This window comes from Oncorhynchus mykiss, chromosome 20 (assembly GCF_013265735.2).
Source record: "Oncorhynchus mykiss isolate Arlee chromosome 20, USDA_OmykA_1.1, whole genome shotgun sequence".
NCBI lineage: Eukaryota > Metazoa > Chordata > Actinopteri > Salmoniformes > Salmonidae > Oncorhynchus > Oncorhynchus mykiss.
The window spans coordinates 12,942,556-12,959,226 of NC_048584.1; the positions used below are offsets into that span (position 1 = coordinate 12,942,556).

The 16,671-nt window shown below is 41.5% G+C and overlaps 1 protein-coding gene across 1 annotated transcript; it reads right to left on the reverse strand.

Moving 5' to 3' along the window:
* Positions 1–1,838: 1,838 nt before the first annotated feature.
* LOC110499001 (protein phosphatase 1 regulatory subunit 3C-B) lies at positions 1,839–5,910 on the reverse strand. Its single transcript, XM_021575782.2, has 2 exons — positions 5,516–5,910; positions 1,839–4,660 (listed from the first exon to the last, which is right to left on the reverse strand). The coding sequence occupies exons 1-2, from the start codon at positions 5,527–5,529 to the stop codon at positions 3,712–3,714; spliced, it is 963 nt and encodes a 320-aa protein (XP_021431457.2). The 5' UTR covers positions 5,530–5,910; the 3' UTR covers positions 1,839–3,711.
* Between the last annotated feature and the right edge of the window lie 10,761 nt (positions 5,911–16,671).

Genomic DNA, 16,671 nt, shown 5'->3' on the forward strand with positions numbered 1-16,671 from the left:
TCATTGGTGAACCACTGACAACCCCATATACTGTATCCAGCTTTAAGGGACATGTGTCTGGAATTCTTTGGAGTTTTAATGGAATGAAAATGTATTTGTCATTATAACCCCATAACATCTTTGGAAACATTATGTTCCCTAACTACTCATTCAACTCTATCTGATGAGTAACCAAAGTAAACACACATCAGGCAGGCCGTTGGGCTCATTCACAAGGTGTTAATAGCAAAGGATCCATTTTTGGGATGCTGGCTAGAGTAAGGCATTGGCAGTGTAAAGGGCAGGTGTGAATGAGTGAGTAATATGACATGTCTAGGTCGTAGAGTGACTGGACAGTTAGTAGCGCCCAGAGTTCCTACCCGAGGTACTGTGCTTGACCTTTTTGACTTCGAAAAGGTGGTGAGCTCCTGACCAACGCACAAGGACACATGGCTTGATGGCCGCAAATCTTCACCACTTCTACTTATAGTAGATTTTATTGTAAGCAAGTTGTGAGAAAGTTGACGGACTACCTAGAGATGGATCATGTCGGAGTAATCACAAAACCTGGCTTCGTCCATCTTACTTGTGATAGCCTTGGTAAGTTTATGTGTGAAATGCTATGTATCCAAATGATATTATTGAAGTGTCCTGCGTCATTAACAAGGAGATTATATCATTTCAGGGTCCCATTATTTGCAGGGTAGGCTATGCCAATTCCAACAATGTTGTTGTACTCTATTGATACAATTTATTTGAACTAGCTGAAAATAGTATTATTCGGTTTGTGATATTGGTTCAGCTGCTCACGTGCTGATCGATTCATGCATGGGACGAGTGCGTTGACGCTCAATCGCTGACCATCTGTCCCTGTATCAGACAGGCAAGTAGAAGCAGAGCAAGATGAGTCCAAAAACAAGCGATAAGCCTCAGCTAGGGTACAGACCACTGAATGCTATCAAGACGATGCTTCTTAGTTACTTAATCGGATCTATCTCCTTGCTTTAACCAATCTAAACCTGATAGTCACTGACTCGCTCAATTCAACTCTGACGTTCAAACAGTAAACACAGACGTCTCCCCACTCGACCTGTCCGGGAGAAGTTTTCTTTCCCTTCGTCTCTGTGTCATTCTCTCTCTTCTACACTCTGATTGAATGCAAAGTCAAACATGCCAAGTTCTTCCGGGTCCTGAAGAAAACTGCATTTCTAAACAGCTTTTGCAGCAAATGGCTGTACGTGCTGGTAAGCAGGCAGAGCGATCGTTATGCTCACACAGTCTGTGTTATCGTCTGCTCTGCTCTCTGTCTCTAATAATAGCAGCGACCTGTCTGGTCTATGCTCATACATCTGGCAGCTCATCAATCTTGGCCAATGAGACATGCTCTCTGTCTGCCCAGTGCTCTACGTCCGTCTGTTAACATTGCCTGTGTGGCTATTTGTCTCTTCAGCATTCTTAAGTGAGGCTCTCTGCTCTTTCTGAGAGACGTGCGTCACATGCGACACTGGAAACATATGGACCAACAATGGACCAGACCCTGACCTACTATCAATCAATCAATCAATCAATCAATCAATCAAATGTATTTATAAAGGCCTTATTACATCAGCTGATGCCACAAAGTGCTGTACAGAAACCCAGCCTAAAACCCCCAAACAGCAAGCAATAAAGGTGTAGAAGCACGGTGGCTAGGAAAAACTCCCTAGAAAGGCTAGAACCTAGGAAGAAACCTAGAGTGGAACCAGGCTGTGAGGGGTTGGCCTGGTTCTGGATGTGCCGGGTGGAAATTATAACAGAACATGGCCAGGATGTTCAAATGTTCATAGATGACCAGATGACTGTTTGTGTCTGCTCTCAATTGCTTGATTGTTTGAACGGGTCACCCCTGTATAAATATACTTTTGTAATAAGAGTCACACCACTTTTATAATTTGTGCACCCTGTTTAGTCACAAAATGTCATCAAGAATGTTGTACTTGAGCTTTAGACAATGGTATTTTGCACATACAGTGATCCCAGCTGGATAATACTGCTTAGACAACATAATCATCTCATACATAAAATCCAGATTGAAAAGTCAGGAGTCTTTCACCCTTTAAACATTAGATTTTTCTTTATTTCTGAAAGGAACACAGAAAACAGTAAACCATTTCTCACACACAGAGACCTTTGCTTGCAGTAGAAAAAACCATGCTGGTGGTTAGACACCGCGGCTTGTGTCATAGCCCTTTACATTCGGCCGTATTTCCATTTCAGAAACAAAGTAGCAAACAGTGTTCACCAATGTCTGGTAAACACTGAAGCCTCAGTCCCAAGCACAGCCCTCGAACACTGACCTATTTTCCATTCATTTCCCTTTTAAGCACTTCCCTTACTTACTCATACATTCCTTAAATAACATCCCCACTGCCCTCACTCTCTTCCCCCTTGTTTTACCCATAGGAGACAATTCACATAGCATGGGTCCACGAAACACATTGAAGATAGAACAGCACATTCTTACAGTAGCAGCAAACAGTTTGAAGAGCAGGTTAGGAAGAGCACATTGAATGTGTTTGCATGTGAAGGATTTTCACAAATACCATGGAGGTAGGAAAAATGCTAAGTGAAAAAAGGGAGGTGCTCCATTTAGGCCTACAACTAATTGATAATATGCTGGGGTATCGTCATGCATATTTACCTGTATTGCTTTTCATTTTTTTCACCTGAAAGTCTTCAATCAAATGGTACCATGGCATTTTAGACAACTTCAATATGAAGTACTTTATGTTGTACCAAATGATTCCACTTTCAACTTCTTATTCTTTCACATGTTAAAGGCATACCATAATCCGGTCAGTGCAAAGTTGTGTGCTCTGGCAACAATGTCTGGCAACATTCGCGTGACTTACTTACATTGTACTGATATTCTGGTGGCTTGCCGTACATCTAACACCAAGGAATAGTTTCAGCTATTATAGGGCAAGTAAAGCTAATTATGTTGATATACTGTAAACTCACCAAAACAGCACTCCATGTACAAAATGCTAAACCTAAATGCTAAAAATATGAATTAAAGTGCAGGCTCCCAAATTTGGAGTGGTCTTTCTGTTTTTGAAAACAGCTTTACTCACTGTGTATACAGGTGGTGAAGTAACGCCCTTGTATTACAAACTGCTTATCGGACAATCAAAGTAACATCACAGAGGAAGGCATCTATGTTACGACAAATCATAATTTAACACATTTCCAAATCTATAAAATGCTTTAGTTCACTGCATAAATTGAGTACACTATTATATCTGAGCCTTTAATGCCCTTTGCAATTAATTCTAGGCAATTTAAATCATAATATTTGTGTGGCTATGATGGCATATTACCACAATGCTTTATGTTGTGTACAGGTACACAATGATTAGGGGGTTAACTGGATGACAACAACAGGATCAAATGGTTGTTTATAGATTTCTGTTTCTTCACATATACCCACAAAACATGAAGAGACAGCACATTCTGAACCTTTCCACTGCAGTGACAAAAACAAAGATGTCCATTCTTAGGGCCCCACAATGACCGCAACTGTTGATGCTCGAGTCATCTTAACGGTTCAGATTGTGGTTATATCTTCATTGTTGAGGGGGGGTCAGCCGGCACTCTCATATGAACACACAGTTAAATGTTCTGCTATCGCTCAAATGGAGTTGATGTTATGAGAGCATCTTGTGGATTTCTCATAAAGGCCCTGTTGTTGCTTCACCAGTATGGGGCCGTGGTCTCTATGCGTCCCCGGCTCTGCCATTCAGGGAAGAATCCACTGGACGTTCTCGGGCTCCCGAACTGGTCAAACTCCATCTCCGGCGTCTTGCCGTCTCTCTTGAACTCAACTGGTGCGGTGGTCTGGATGATGGGATTGCTGGTCTGGTCAGCGTCTGTGTCGTTGTGGAGCAACTTGTAGTTCTTCTCATCGTTGTTGTCCCAGTACGTCTGATCCTGGGTAGTGAAGCATATGCAGAACTCTACACGCTCCTGCGAGGGCACAGAACTTGGCAGGTCGACGGTGAAAGCGAAGGTGTCCGTGTCCAAACAACCGTACACATTGTTCAGGTACGTACATGCAACGTCCGTGTGTGTTTCCCATGAGTCAAACGTTATCCGTATGGAAACCAGTTTCTCAAAGCTTACATTCCTCACTTTCACAGTGCCAGTGAGTGACCGTTCCTGGAGCGTGCAGTTCTCCAGACACACTTGGTTCTTCTTAAGCCGGTTCCTGAAGTCAAGATAATCTGCAGCAGGCTGAGGGAAGTCCAGAGTGAAACTTTTCTCTATGGAGACCTTCAGGCCGGTGGTGGCATTGGCCAGGTCAGACAGGTCAAATTGCAGGTCAGACAGTGGGTCCTCCTCAAACTCCTTGAAGACATGGATGGCCGTTAGGGACATGCCTTTTGAATCGGCAAAGACCACCCGCTTCTTCCCGCTGGCCTTGGGACTCTTCCATCCCAGGCTGGAGGCCTCTGCCTCCTGCTTGGAGCTGATGCACGGCCTCAGTGGTTTGTAGCAGTTGGCCAGGTTTCGCGATCGGCAGTCCTCGTACGTGCTGAAGAAGCTGCGGAGGGGCGGAGAGCTTGCCAGGCAGATCCTCATGGCTACATCTACTGGCATGATAGGACCTGGCATCGGCCTGGTGTCCAACATGTGTAGGACCCTGTTGAAAAAGAAGACCGCACCAAGAGGACAACGGGGTTCTAGGTGAAACTGTTATATGTTCAGTTGAAACTGAACATAGTCAAGCCCATACAGGATGTGGTCAAAGAAAGTAATAGAACTCATGTCAGAAGTCTGTACACAGGCTGTGTCAGAGGTAACAGTATTTTAGGCATACTCAAACCACACTTCCGTAGTAATATTGTATACAGAAATGCTGTCATTATTTTGGGGGGATTGATGTAGTTCATTAATTGAAAGAGACCTGTCATCAAAATTAATCCAACACAGATGTGTAAAAGTATTCAATATATTTGTTCCTGGAACAGTTTGAAAATCTACACTGATAATAATGCTCAAAATAGTTTATAGCAGGCTATAATAATCGTATGTAGGGAGCTATATTGCATACTTTTACAGTTCAAATAGGCCTAATTATTATCCAGACAATATTCAGCAATAGCTTACAAAAGTCCAGAAGATAAACAGCTATCCAACTTTCAAGTCCTTGCTCACACGATAATAGCTGTGCCACATAGACTATAGGTTATTCGTTTTCATGTAGATCATGGGGGCAGTAGGCTTGAGTATAAATAGGTGACCTTTTATCTAGCTCTATGCAACAATACTGGCCAGTCAATGAAAATGTAATAAAAAAGTATCACAGGCATAAGAAAACTGGTCAGTGATTCAATTTATGATATTTCATCGACAGATGTAATCTCACCTGGGATTGAAAAACTATTATATTTAAGAAACTTTTCGTTTTTATTAATTGCGCAGTTCAAAATTCATGCCCCATCCAATGACAGTAGTTCCATCGAAGCGCTTCACATTTGACGCACTGTGAGCTTACCTTGTGCAATTCATTGGAAAGCGTTGAAACAGTCAAAAACCTTAAATGTTGCTGATGAATAAACGGACTAACTTCATAAGAACAGAATTGTGTTATTATTTATTTTGCCATTCCAATGAAGGTTGAGGATCCTGAATGCTGCGTGGCACGCCCACTTCACCTCTGCAGTCCAGCTGTACTGACAATGGCTTAGGCGCTCTCCAGTCTCCATCTGTACATCCAGACGATTCGCATACTGCTTCAAATTAACCCCGGATGATAGCCAATGGTAAAGCCAAACGCCGAGCGCTCGAGCAATCAGCGACCAGCTCAGCGTTGCGCGTCTACCGTCCTACCCGAGGTGCTGAAATGTCTAGTCGGTTCGGGTTACGTTGCAGGATGGGGAGTGGAGGAGAAGATTTAGATTTTGAGTCATAATAGACCTCTACTGGTTGTTTTTATGTTTAGCAACTAAATATGTGCATGTCAATAACAATAATAATAGTTTGTAGTCTATACGTTATATACATCTATAATACCATATCTCATAGTTTGAAGATAGACCTGAGGCATTTTGTACACACCATTAGCCTATTTGTGAAATTCCAGGTCTAACTAATTCTAGTTGGATCGGAAAATTAGGCGATCATAATCTAAATATAACTATGCAAAAGTGGGAGCCTGGGTTGGGAGACATTTCTTTGAGATCTCAGGCAGCTGTAGGCTTTGAAATACCTCCACCCTGACACAGCAAATCTAGTTGAACTTGTCTGAGTATCAGTTCATCATAGGGGTATGAACATCTGCTAGGTGCCATGCTAGCGAGGACAACTTCTGCCCTGAAGCGTCCTAGGGAAACTGTTTATATTTGTCTCTGCTGGCTTTAGAGCAGTGCAGATTATCGTAGCTCTTTTTAGCTTGTGAAGGGCTGGAGGAGTGTTCTCACCGCTATCATGAACGTGGTAGACAGAAGAGAGGCCATGGAGAGGGTAGTGTGTGAAAGGGTGTCAAGTGAAATGTCCAGCATCAGAAGCCTTATTACTCAGACGTGACTGAGATTCTGCTCTTGTCTCTATTGGGAGATAAGGTGCTATACATGACTCTTACATCATTGCAGTAGGAATTTTGAAAGAATTTCCGTTCCATAACTGACTTGAGTTATAACTGTGTAAATGGATGATCTACTTTCACAATATGATGTGTAATATCCCCGAATGTAAAAGCAAATGACTAAAACAATCCAATCTAGATAGGGTTTATACAAAAAAGTTTCTCACACAGTAGTCTGTCTAAAAACGTTTCTGATTGCAACCTATTTCCTCATAGCAACCATTTGGCTTGAAGCCAAGTACTGTGTGCGCTTCCCGAGCGGTCACGGTCAGGAGTTCTTACACATTCGTTGGTTTTTACATAACAGGAAGTTACGTTTAATGACGGTCTGCATATCTGCGGAATGCATGCTCACTGTTATACAGTAACTTCCGGAGCAACTGAAAAACATACCAGTGACACACCGAGATAGTGTAAATGACTCTCTAAATACAGTATCTAAGTAAGGTTGAAATTGCAGCAGCAGCCGAAAATAGTCATAATAGTGTGCCTGTTGCTTTCTTGATATCAGGAACCATTGAGGCTTAGTTTCACATGATTCAATATCCTTTAAAAGTGCACACTTCACCTGCTTTTTCTTCCACCATACTGTCGTTGGAATTTCAAATGAGTCAGCATTATTAGTTTCCTGAGGCAAAACGAACAATACTGTGTGGGAATGCCTTCAGATCCAAATCTTTATAGTTCCTTATACTTGAGGCACTGGCCCAAGAAAACACTGCAAACTTCTGTTATAGTTATGCTATTAGGCGGTTATTTCTATTTGTAACAAAATCTTTTCTATTCTTGTGTTGGATATTTCTTCTAGCATTTGGATGTGGTTTGAATGATTGACCAAGATACGTAGTTAAAACTTTATTTAGGTCAAAATGCTTTCCTGGCTGATATCCCTGCAAGTAGTAGAGTACCCATATCACAACAATGAATTGTTATGAATTCTGGATTGGTTAGGTCAGATGGTAGGCCTACCTGAAGGATTCACTCTACAGTGTTTAATCTGGCAGTCTGCCTAACAACCCAACTGAGTAGAAAAATACATTGTTTCAGACTTAGAGACATTCAGTGGAAAAATACCAAAATGATTCTTAGGGAGTAGGGACATATTTTTGAAATGCAGCCAAAATGCATACTCGTCCCTTTAAAAAAATATAATGATATAATCCATTCTTTATAGAGCCAACAAACTAGGTGATTGGTCCTTTGTAGAAATGTACCACAACTTTTGATAAGTATAGTCTACTGAGCTATTTGTGGGTATCTTTTTGAATGTGGCTTATTTGGTTCATATACCGTATCAACCAATAAACAGAGGATTCACACTACCATATGAAATGACATCATAGAACATGGAGTCTTCCCACATTTAAGTACTCTCCCAACAGCCTATAGGGGGTGCTGATGCTGATATGAATAGAGGGCCTGAAACAGGGGCCAGGCAGCTACTGAGAAGTATTTTTAGCACACCAAGTTCAGATGCGTTTGCCTTGTCCTCACCAGACTGTAGTTACAAAGGTCATTGGCAATAGAAGTAACTTCATATCCTCAAGTTCATTAGGTTTTTTGTGTTGAAAATGGAACCCTTCTACCGAAGAACTACAGTACCAGTCAACTGTTCAAAAAAATCCTCATAAATTTGAGATTCTTCAAAGTATCCACCCTTTATGCCTCGATGACAGCTTTACACAATCTTGGTATTTTTGTTCACTACGTGATTCCATATGACATTTCATAGTTTAGATGTCTTCACTGTTATTCTACAATGTAGAAAATAGTAAAAAAATAAAGAAAAACCCTTGAATGAGTAGGTGTGTCCTAACTTTTGACTGGTACTGTATGTACTTCCATTTTGGAAAATGTTGGTGATATGGTATATTTCTAGTTGTATAGTCAATATGAACAGTCCAGAGTCTTGATATTATATACAGACTATAAATCGACAACAGTACAATACATTTCTATCTCAGTGAATTTACAACAAGATACAAAATAGTAATCATAAAATGAAAATAGCACATACAGTATATGGCTCTTTGGTTGAAGGGTTGAATTATCCTTCTTAAATATTATCATAGAGAACACATGATTCATTTCATGTGCAGGTTTTGGGATGGCACAACTGGCTATCTGATCTGTGATAAATCGGGACACTGCTCAGTTGTCCAGACCACTTGAAGTGGAGCCAATACACCAGATTTACACCGAAAATTCAAGGTCAAACTCACTTAAAAAAAATGTGAATTGTGAAAACTGGTGGTAAGCCATTGGACAGATACATCAGGTGAGATATATGGCAAGAGCAGGCCCAGCATACCATGAAACTAGCATAGACATATATTATATTAATTAGACAGTATGGGATAATAACTTGATAATAATATTGCATCAAATTCTTTCCCATATTATTTTCCTTCTGAAGTATAAACCATTTTTTAGCATTTTCTTTATGGTTGTATAGGTGGTATGAATATAACAGGCATGTAGGTTTGCTGCTGTAAAAATGTGACAGTAAGCACTATCCAGTGGCAAATTAAGAAGACCAGACTGCAGTGGAGAGACAATTAGATGATCATATTCTTCCTCATAATAATGAAATTATATTTTTTAAGTAAGTGTGACCTTTATTTCATAGAGAAATCGATTTCCAGTCAGTGCATAATGCTTCAGAAGTGGTTTCATTACAAAAAGGAGTCACAACCAGAGGCGATGCTTGGCACAGCAGCACGACTGGATTTTAAGCATCTCATCACGTGATGGGTGAAAATACCTAGTTTTTTTAAATAACCGTTCTCCTGGCAGCATTATGCTAACAGCACGATCGCTGATTTATTTTATTATCCAATAAAGAGTCCCCCTACAAAGACATGAAAGAATTTGGAAACACCAATTATTTTTAAACTCTCGTTCTGTACAATTGTTTTTCACAGCATTGCAACTGCCTTAAAAAAAAGGATGATATGACATACTTTTTAATATTGTATTATTTATACCAGCATTTCTTGCGAAAGTTTACACCAATACTGGAATGTTGAAAGCTATTGTGTAGGGTAAAGAAATACAGTTCTAATAAAATACAATATGTGTAATTGGAATTACTCAATAAAGTCTAAAAAAACGTAAATTTCTCTATTGTGCTGGGCAACGGGTGTAATGCAGTGTGCTGGTGACTCCTTACTCCACCCACTCCATGCACTGCAATGCAATACACTGCACATGAATTAAATATTGGTTTATATAAAAATAAAAAAAACTATTATTTGTGCAGATGTAAACGTGGGATTGGGATTAGTCAGTAGGGTCTGTTGAACCTACAGTGAGGGAAAATAGTATTTGATCCCCTGCTGATTTTGTACGTTTGCCCACTAACAAAGAAATTATCCGTCTATAATTTTAATGGTAGGTTTATTTGAACAGTGAGAGACAGAATAACAACAAAAAAATCCAGAAAAACGCATGTCAAAAATGTTATAAATTGATTTGCATTTTAATGAGGGAAATAAGTATTTGACCCCTCTGCAAAACATGACTTAGTACTTGGTGGCAAAACCCTTGTTGGCAATCCCAGAGGTCAGACATTTCTTGTAGTTGGCCACCAGGTTTGCACACATCTCAGGAGGGATTTTGTCCCACTCCTCTTTGCAGATCTTCTCCAAGTCATTAAGGTTGCGAGGCTGACGTTTGGCAACTCGAACCTTCAGCTCCCTCCACAGACTTTCTATGGGATTAGGGTCTGGAGACTGGCTAGGCCACTCCAGGACCTTAATGTGCTTCTTCTTGAGCCACTCCATTGTTGCCTTGGCCGTGTGTTTTGGGTCATTGTCATGCTGGAATACCCATCCACGACCCATTTTCAATGCCCTGGCTGATGGAAGGAGGTTCTCGCCCAAGATTTGACTGTACATGGCCCCGTCCATCGTCCCTTTGATGCGGTGAAGTTGTGTATATATGGTGTTATTTCTTGGGGGACTGAGTTCTACGTATCCAGCAGCACTTTTTAGTCCACCCATTCCAGTGGTCCCAATGCAAAAGACTGTAGACCTATACATTACATATTGATTTTTATAAAAACAACTCCATGTGCAAATGTAAAAGTGGCATTGGGAGTACTCAGTAGGGTATGTAGAATCTATATAGGGTGTCATTTCACGGGGCACAGAATAATACAGAGTGTTGCTGGCCTTTTCCTCCGCCCATTACATTGGCAACAATAGAAAAAACTGTGCCCCATGAAGACCCCACTGAGTACTCCCAACACCACTCTTACATCGGCACAAATAATATATATATTTTTTTCAAATCTATAAGCCAATATGTAATGCATATACAGTGCATTCGGAAAGTATTCAGACCCTCTTCACTTTTTCCAAATTTTTGTTACATTACAGTCTTATTCTAAAATGTTTTTTTCCCCCCCTCATCAATCTACACACATTACCTCATAACGACAAAGCAAAAACAAGTTTTTAGACATTTTTGCACATTAATTAAAAAATTACATTTGGCAGCGATTACAGCCTCGAGTCTTCTTGGGGGGGACGCTACAAGCTTGGCAAAACTGTATTTGGGGAGTTGTAGTGGACATGTTTGTGTCCTCTGTGTCTCTGCAAATGCGTTCCTACTAGTTACTAGCTGTTGTAACCTGATTATTGTGTTAGGATGTTCTGTGACTTTGCAAGCCACTTTTGCGTAATTACTTTGCAAATTATTAGTTCAGCACAAGACGACCCACCTCTCCCTTCAAAACCAAGGCAGCACTGAAGATGAGAGATTTGTTTTTACATGGCTAGCAGCAGACAAGCCTTCTTTTGTTATTTAAAAAAGTTAAGGACACAAAATGTAATCAGCAAAGAAAAATAAGGCAGATATTCACTAATTTATTGCCTCTTGGACAAAGGAGTATTGATTCGTTTTACTGAAGGACCAGTCTGTTTGCACTTTCTGTTGTAAAACTGTTGTTTGTCGGACCTGAAGTGTACTGAATTATTTTGAAAGAAGACATGACAAAAACTTCAAGCATGGGGAGGACAAGGCTGAAGGAATCAAGAGGGCTGCGTCCCGATATCAAAAGCAAATCAGTGTGTTTACAAATCAACATGCAGTCAAAAATCAAGCTACAGAGGGGAGCTACAAAGTCGCACAGTGCATTGCTAAACATGGAAAATATCAAGGTGTCACGACTTCCGCCGAAGTCGGTCCCTCTCCTTGTTCGGGCGGCAGTCGACGTCACTAGTTTTCTAGCCAACACCGATCCACTTTTCATTTCCATTTGTTTTGTCTTCATTGTACACACCTGGTTTCCATTCCCATAATTATATTTTCCTTATTTAACCCCCTGTTTCCCCCATGGTTTTGTGCGTGTTTGTTTATTGTAAGTTGGTCTCATTTGTGAGCTTGATTATTTTCCTTCTTGGAATATATTTGTTGTTTTGAGTAAAGTTATGTTTATTACTCATCTCTGTGTCCTGCGCCTGACTCCACCTTACCTGCTACACCTAGACGCCTTACACAAGGAGTCTTTCCTCAGAAGTTCGCAGGCTGTATTTGAAGGATTGCCTAACAAATGTAACAGTATAACTTTAGTCCGTCCCCTCGCCGGGCTCGAACCACACATAGACAACTGACACCCACGAAGCATCGTTACCCATCGCTCCACAAAAGCCGCGGCTCTTGCAGAGCAAGGGTAACCACTACTTCAAGGTCTCAGAGCAAGTGACATCACCGATTGAAACGCTATTAGCGTGCACCACCGCTAACCAGTTCACATCGGTTACACTCACCCCCCTTTTGACCTCCTCCTTTTCCGCAGCAACCAGTGATCCGGGTCAACAGCATCAATGTGGCAGTATAACTTTAGTCCGTCCCCTCGCCGGGCTCGAACCAGGGACTCTCTGCACACATAGACAACTGACACCCACGAAGCATCGTTACCCATCCCTCCACAAAAGCCGTGGCCCTTGCAGAGCAAGGGGAACCACTACTTTAAAGTCTCAGAGCAAGTGATGTCACCGAGTGAAACGCTATTAGCGCGCACCACTGCTAACTAGCTAGCCATTTCACATCGGGTACACTAAGACAATCATTTCAAAGACAAAATATATGCCTGTGTCTGCCAGAACTGTTGAAAGGTGCGTTAGGATGATTGACAATGTAAAGGAGCAGCAAACTGTAGTGTTTAACGTGTGGCTCTTGATGAGAGTGTGGATGGGAATGACATTCCACGTCTGGCAGTTGTTGCAAGATACTGTGACTCACAGCAGGTACGTGAGGAGCTGCTTTGTGTCAAACCCATGCATGGTACTACTAAAGGAGAAGATGTAACAAAAGCCTTCACAGATCATTAAGAGGCGTGAGGTGGCGATTATTGAAAACCGATTACCTATTATAACTGACGGTGCCCACCCCCCCCTATGGTGGGGAAACATAAAGGATTCTTTATATACTTTCGGTAGGAATAGGTTCTTTCTTTGGTATTGTTTGAGTAGTAACCCAGAAAGGGGCACAAAAGGTTGCTGTTGATGAAAACCGCTTCCCATCCTCCTCCCAGGCCACCCAGTCAAGACCATGTTTCAAAAGGAGGGATGGTGTATCTTGTAAATACATATTTGAGTACTGTAGGATTTACTGTGTTTGCTGAAATCTTTTGTAGGAAATGTGTGATCTGTATGACTAATAATGTTGGACACTGCATTTCAGTATCCCCCGCGTCCCATCCCAGGCCAGAGGGCCCCTTTGAGCACTTGATGATGGACTTCATTGAGTTGACCCCTTATGAGGGGCACAATCATTGTTTGGTGATTGTTTAAATATTTTCAACATGGATTGAAGCTTTTCCTTGAAGAAGAGCTACAGCAGCAGCTGTGGAAAAGGCTATTCTGACAGAAATCCCACAAAGTGACTGATCTCTCCAATTGAGGTGCTGACAGGGCGACCTAACATGCTGTAATGGTTTTCCTCCTCTTCTGAGGAGGAGTAGGAAGGATCGGACCAATGCGCAGCATGGTAAGTGTTCATGTTAAATTTATTAGAACAGAAACACTAAACAAAATAACAAATAGAGTGAAACGAAGACGAAACAGTCCTGTAAGGTGCAGCAACACAAAATAGAAAACAACTACCCACAACCCATAGTGGGAAAACAGGCTGCCTAGGTATGGTTCTCAATCAGAGACAACGATTGACAGCTGCCTCTGATTGGGAACCATACCAGGCCAAAACCAGAAATACAAAACCTAGAACAAAACATAGAATGCCCACCCCAACTCACACCCTGACCAAACTAAAATAGAGACATAAAAAAGGATCTAAGGTCAGGACGTGACACATGCCATTTCCTCAAAACAGGTTGATGTTGCAGGGAATGGAAGAAGACATGGTAGCATACTGTGTCTCACTTAACAACGTTCTTAAGACTCTCGTCCCACGGGTGAAGGCTTCTCTGCCCAACCAATCAGGAGGAACTGAGCATTGTCTGCGCCCTGGAGAGTTTTTGGGGGTAAAAGGCTACAGAAGGAAGATTTTGCTGACCAACCCGACTGCGGTAAAGGTAACTGAGAGGGACACCTGGATTCACGTCTCGCACTGCAGACAAATTCCTGCCACTGAGGAGGATGGCGGGAGTCCCATCCTTTAGGCTGTGTGGCCTGCCTGTTTGGATCTGCACCAATGTGTTGATTGGAACAGTTAGTTGCCCTCCTGTGGGTGACCGTTCAAGTGAAGCTGAAAGTCCTGAGCCAAAGGGACCACCGCAGACCCAGAGTAGTGGTCCAGAAAGAGAAGTCAGCCAACGGAAAAGAGAAGTAAAAGGTCAAGATGAGGGAGAGAGTCTGTTCCTCTCTCCAGCTGGAATGGTGACAAATGGCATCTCATATAAGACATCTTGTTGGGTATGTGGGTTGGGTCCTGTGGGAGTAGGTAATGGTCTCCCATATATAGGGATTCCCTTGGGGGTGAACTTTACTATTCAACTGTCTTCAATACTGTCATTGGCCAATTCCCCCCCAAAGAATCTTGACCCCATGACTTATTTTGCGATATACAATGTTACTGTCAGCCTTGTAAATCCTAGACAAACAATTGCAGTGACCCACCCATCCCTATAGTAGGATCCCTGGTAGCCCCCTAGTGTATTAGAGGAAATGGAAGTAACCATTTGTGTGAAAATGTTTGTAACTGTACTATGTTGGTTATTGGTAGCAATAACTGCCCTCTTGTAGTACATGATTCTGTACTACAAGCACCAGTAAATGTGAGTTATACAATTTCTGTCAACAATAAGTATATCACACTAAAAGGAGTTTACCACCTAATTGGGGATGGATGTGTACTGTTGGGGTTGGTGGTGCCAGCCATGAGAGTACTTGGAAACACTGAAAGAGAATTGAGGTTGAGGGTTCTGAAAAAAATGGGAAATGCTACCAGAGAAGCATTGGTTGCTTTGAATGAAGAAGTAAAAGCACTCTGCAAAACAGGGAGGCACTTGACTACTTATTGGCTGGTCAAGGGGGTACTTGTCCAAGGAAGTACTTGTTTAATGTTTTTGATCATTTTGCTTTCTTGTTGTAAGGCCATCAAGGCTATCATGTTCAATGCTACTAAAGAAGCTTATACTGATAACTTGCTGTCTCTCCAGGAACTCCCCTTTCCCCCTATAATGGATGATAATATGCAAGAATGACTTAGTATCCATGTTTGACTAAGTACCTGGAGGTTTTAATAAAAAATAATTATAATCAAAAGGAAGAGATTCTGCAGATTCTTCAAAACATTTTATTGTCCGATTTGCAAATCTGGAGCAGTTAACAATCCACTCCAAAGTGCAGCGTTAAGAGCCCAATGAACAAGAGTTCGGTCTCAGCTTTTATAACCTTTGTCTACTTGGCAGATTAGCAGGTGTGTGAGATCATGGTGGGAAGATAGCGCACAAACAAGTGATAACGGCAGTTTTGTTACTCCTTTCTGCTAATAGAATTGTCGCTGCTGCTCAAGCCAGCCTCTGCTCTCTTCATATCTTTACACAGCTGTGTCCTTGAAAGATAGGAGAAGAACGGTATGGACCAAAAACTGGTCACTCTCAGATGGCCCTTTGTCTTTTGGCCGTGTGACTAAGTTACTCAGAAACAAAAGAGGAAAAACAATGTTTTCTCCTTACTTGACAGAAACAGACAGTGGAAATGTACAGGTTAAGGCTAATACAGCGCATGTGCATAACAAAGTTTGTAATTTATTTTAACCAATTGGCATTCAATTGGCAAATGTGTTAAGTTATTGCCATGGTATAAAAGGAATAATCAACTCAGTGTTCTCTGGAAAATAATGCAGCTCCTTGAAAGGTCAGTTACAGTACACTCCACGAGAGTGGGGTCCCCCACCTTCCACTCGTTCATTATTTCCCATAGAACTCATAGCCCCTCGTTGATTATCTCTTATGTAGAAATGTGTTCAACGTCCACTGAAGTAGCTAGCTATAGCAAGTTTACGAGATAGCTACAGTAGTTGCCGTGGTAACCAAACAAACAGCTAACAAAACCATCAGCCCTAGCTTGCCATGATGAAAATCGAATTCAACAATGCCAATAATGTTTTCAATTCAACTTTTGCTTTCAAAAGCAGCTCAAACATAGAACATGTAAGTGTGACGACCCTCCCACTCTGTCTGCCGTATTTTGTCTTTGTTCTTGTTTCCTTCCTTATTAGGATGCCGGTGGGCGGAGTTGAGAGGGTCGTCAGCTACATGGGAAACACCTGAGCCCAGGTGTTTCCCAGGATAAATACACCCCTTCCCCATTCATGGAGGAGACTCTCTCCATGCAGACATTTGTAGATTGTGTTGTGGTTCTTGTTGACTTTTTGTTTGTTTGCTTTGGCACCTTTCAACACCCTGCATTATCACATTCATGCATGCAAAACACTCACTTACGCTACTGATTACTGATTACACACATCATTGTATATTTTCCTTAGTTGCTTTAGTTAATAAATATCTTTTGTTACTCCTTATCTCCACGTTGTCTCCCTTTGTTACGGGCTTTGAGCCGGTTCGTGACATAAGAATGAACTATATCAATTGAATT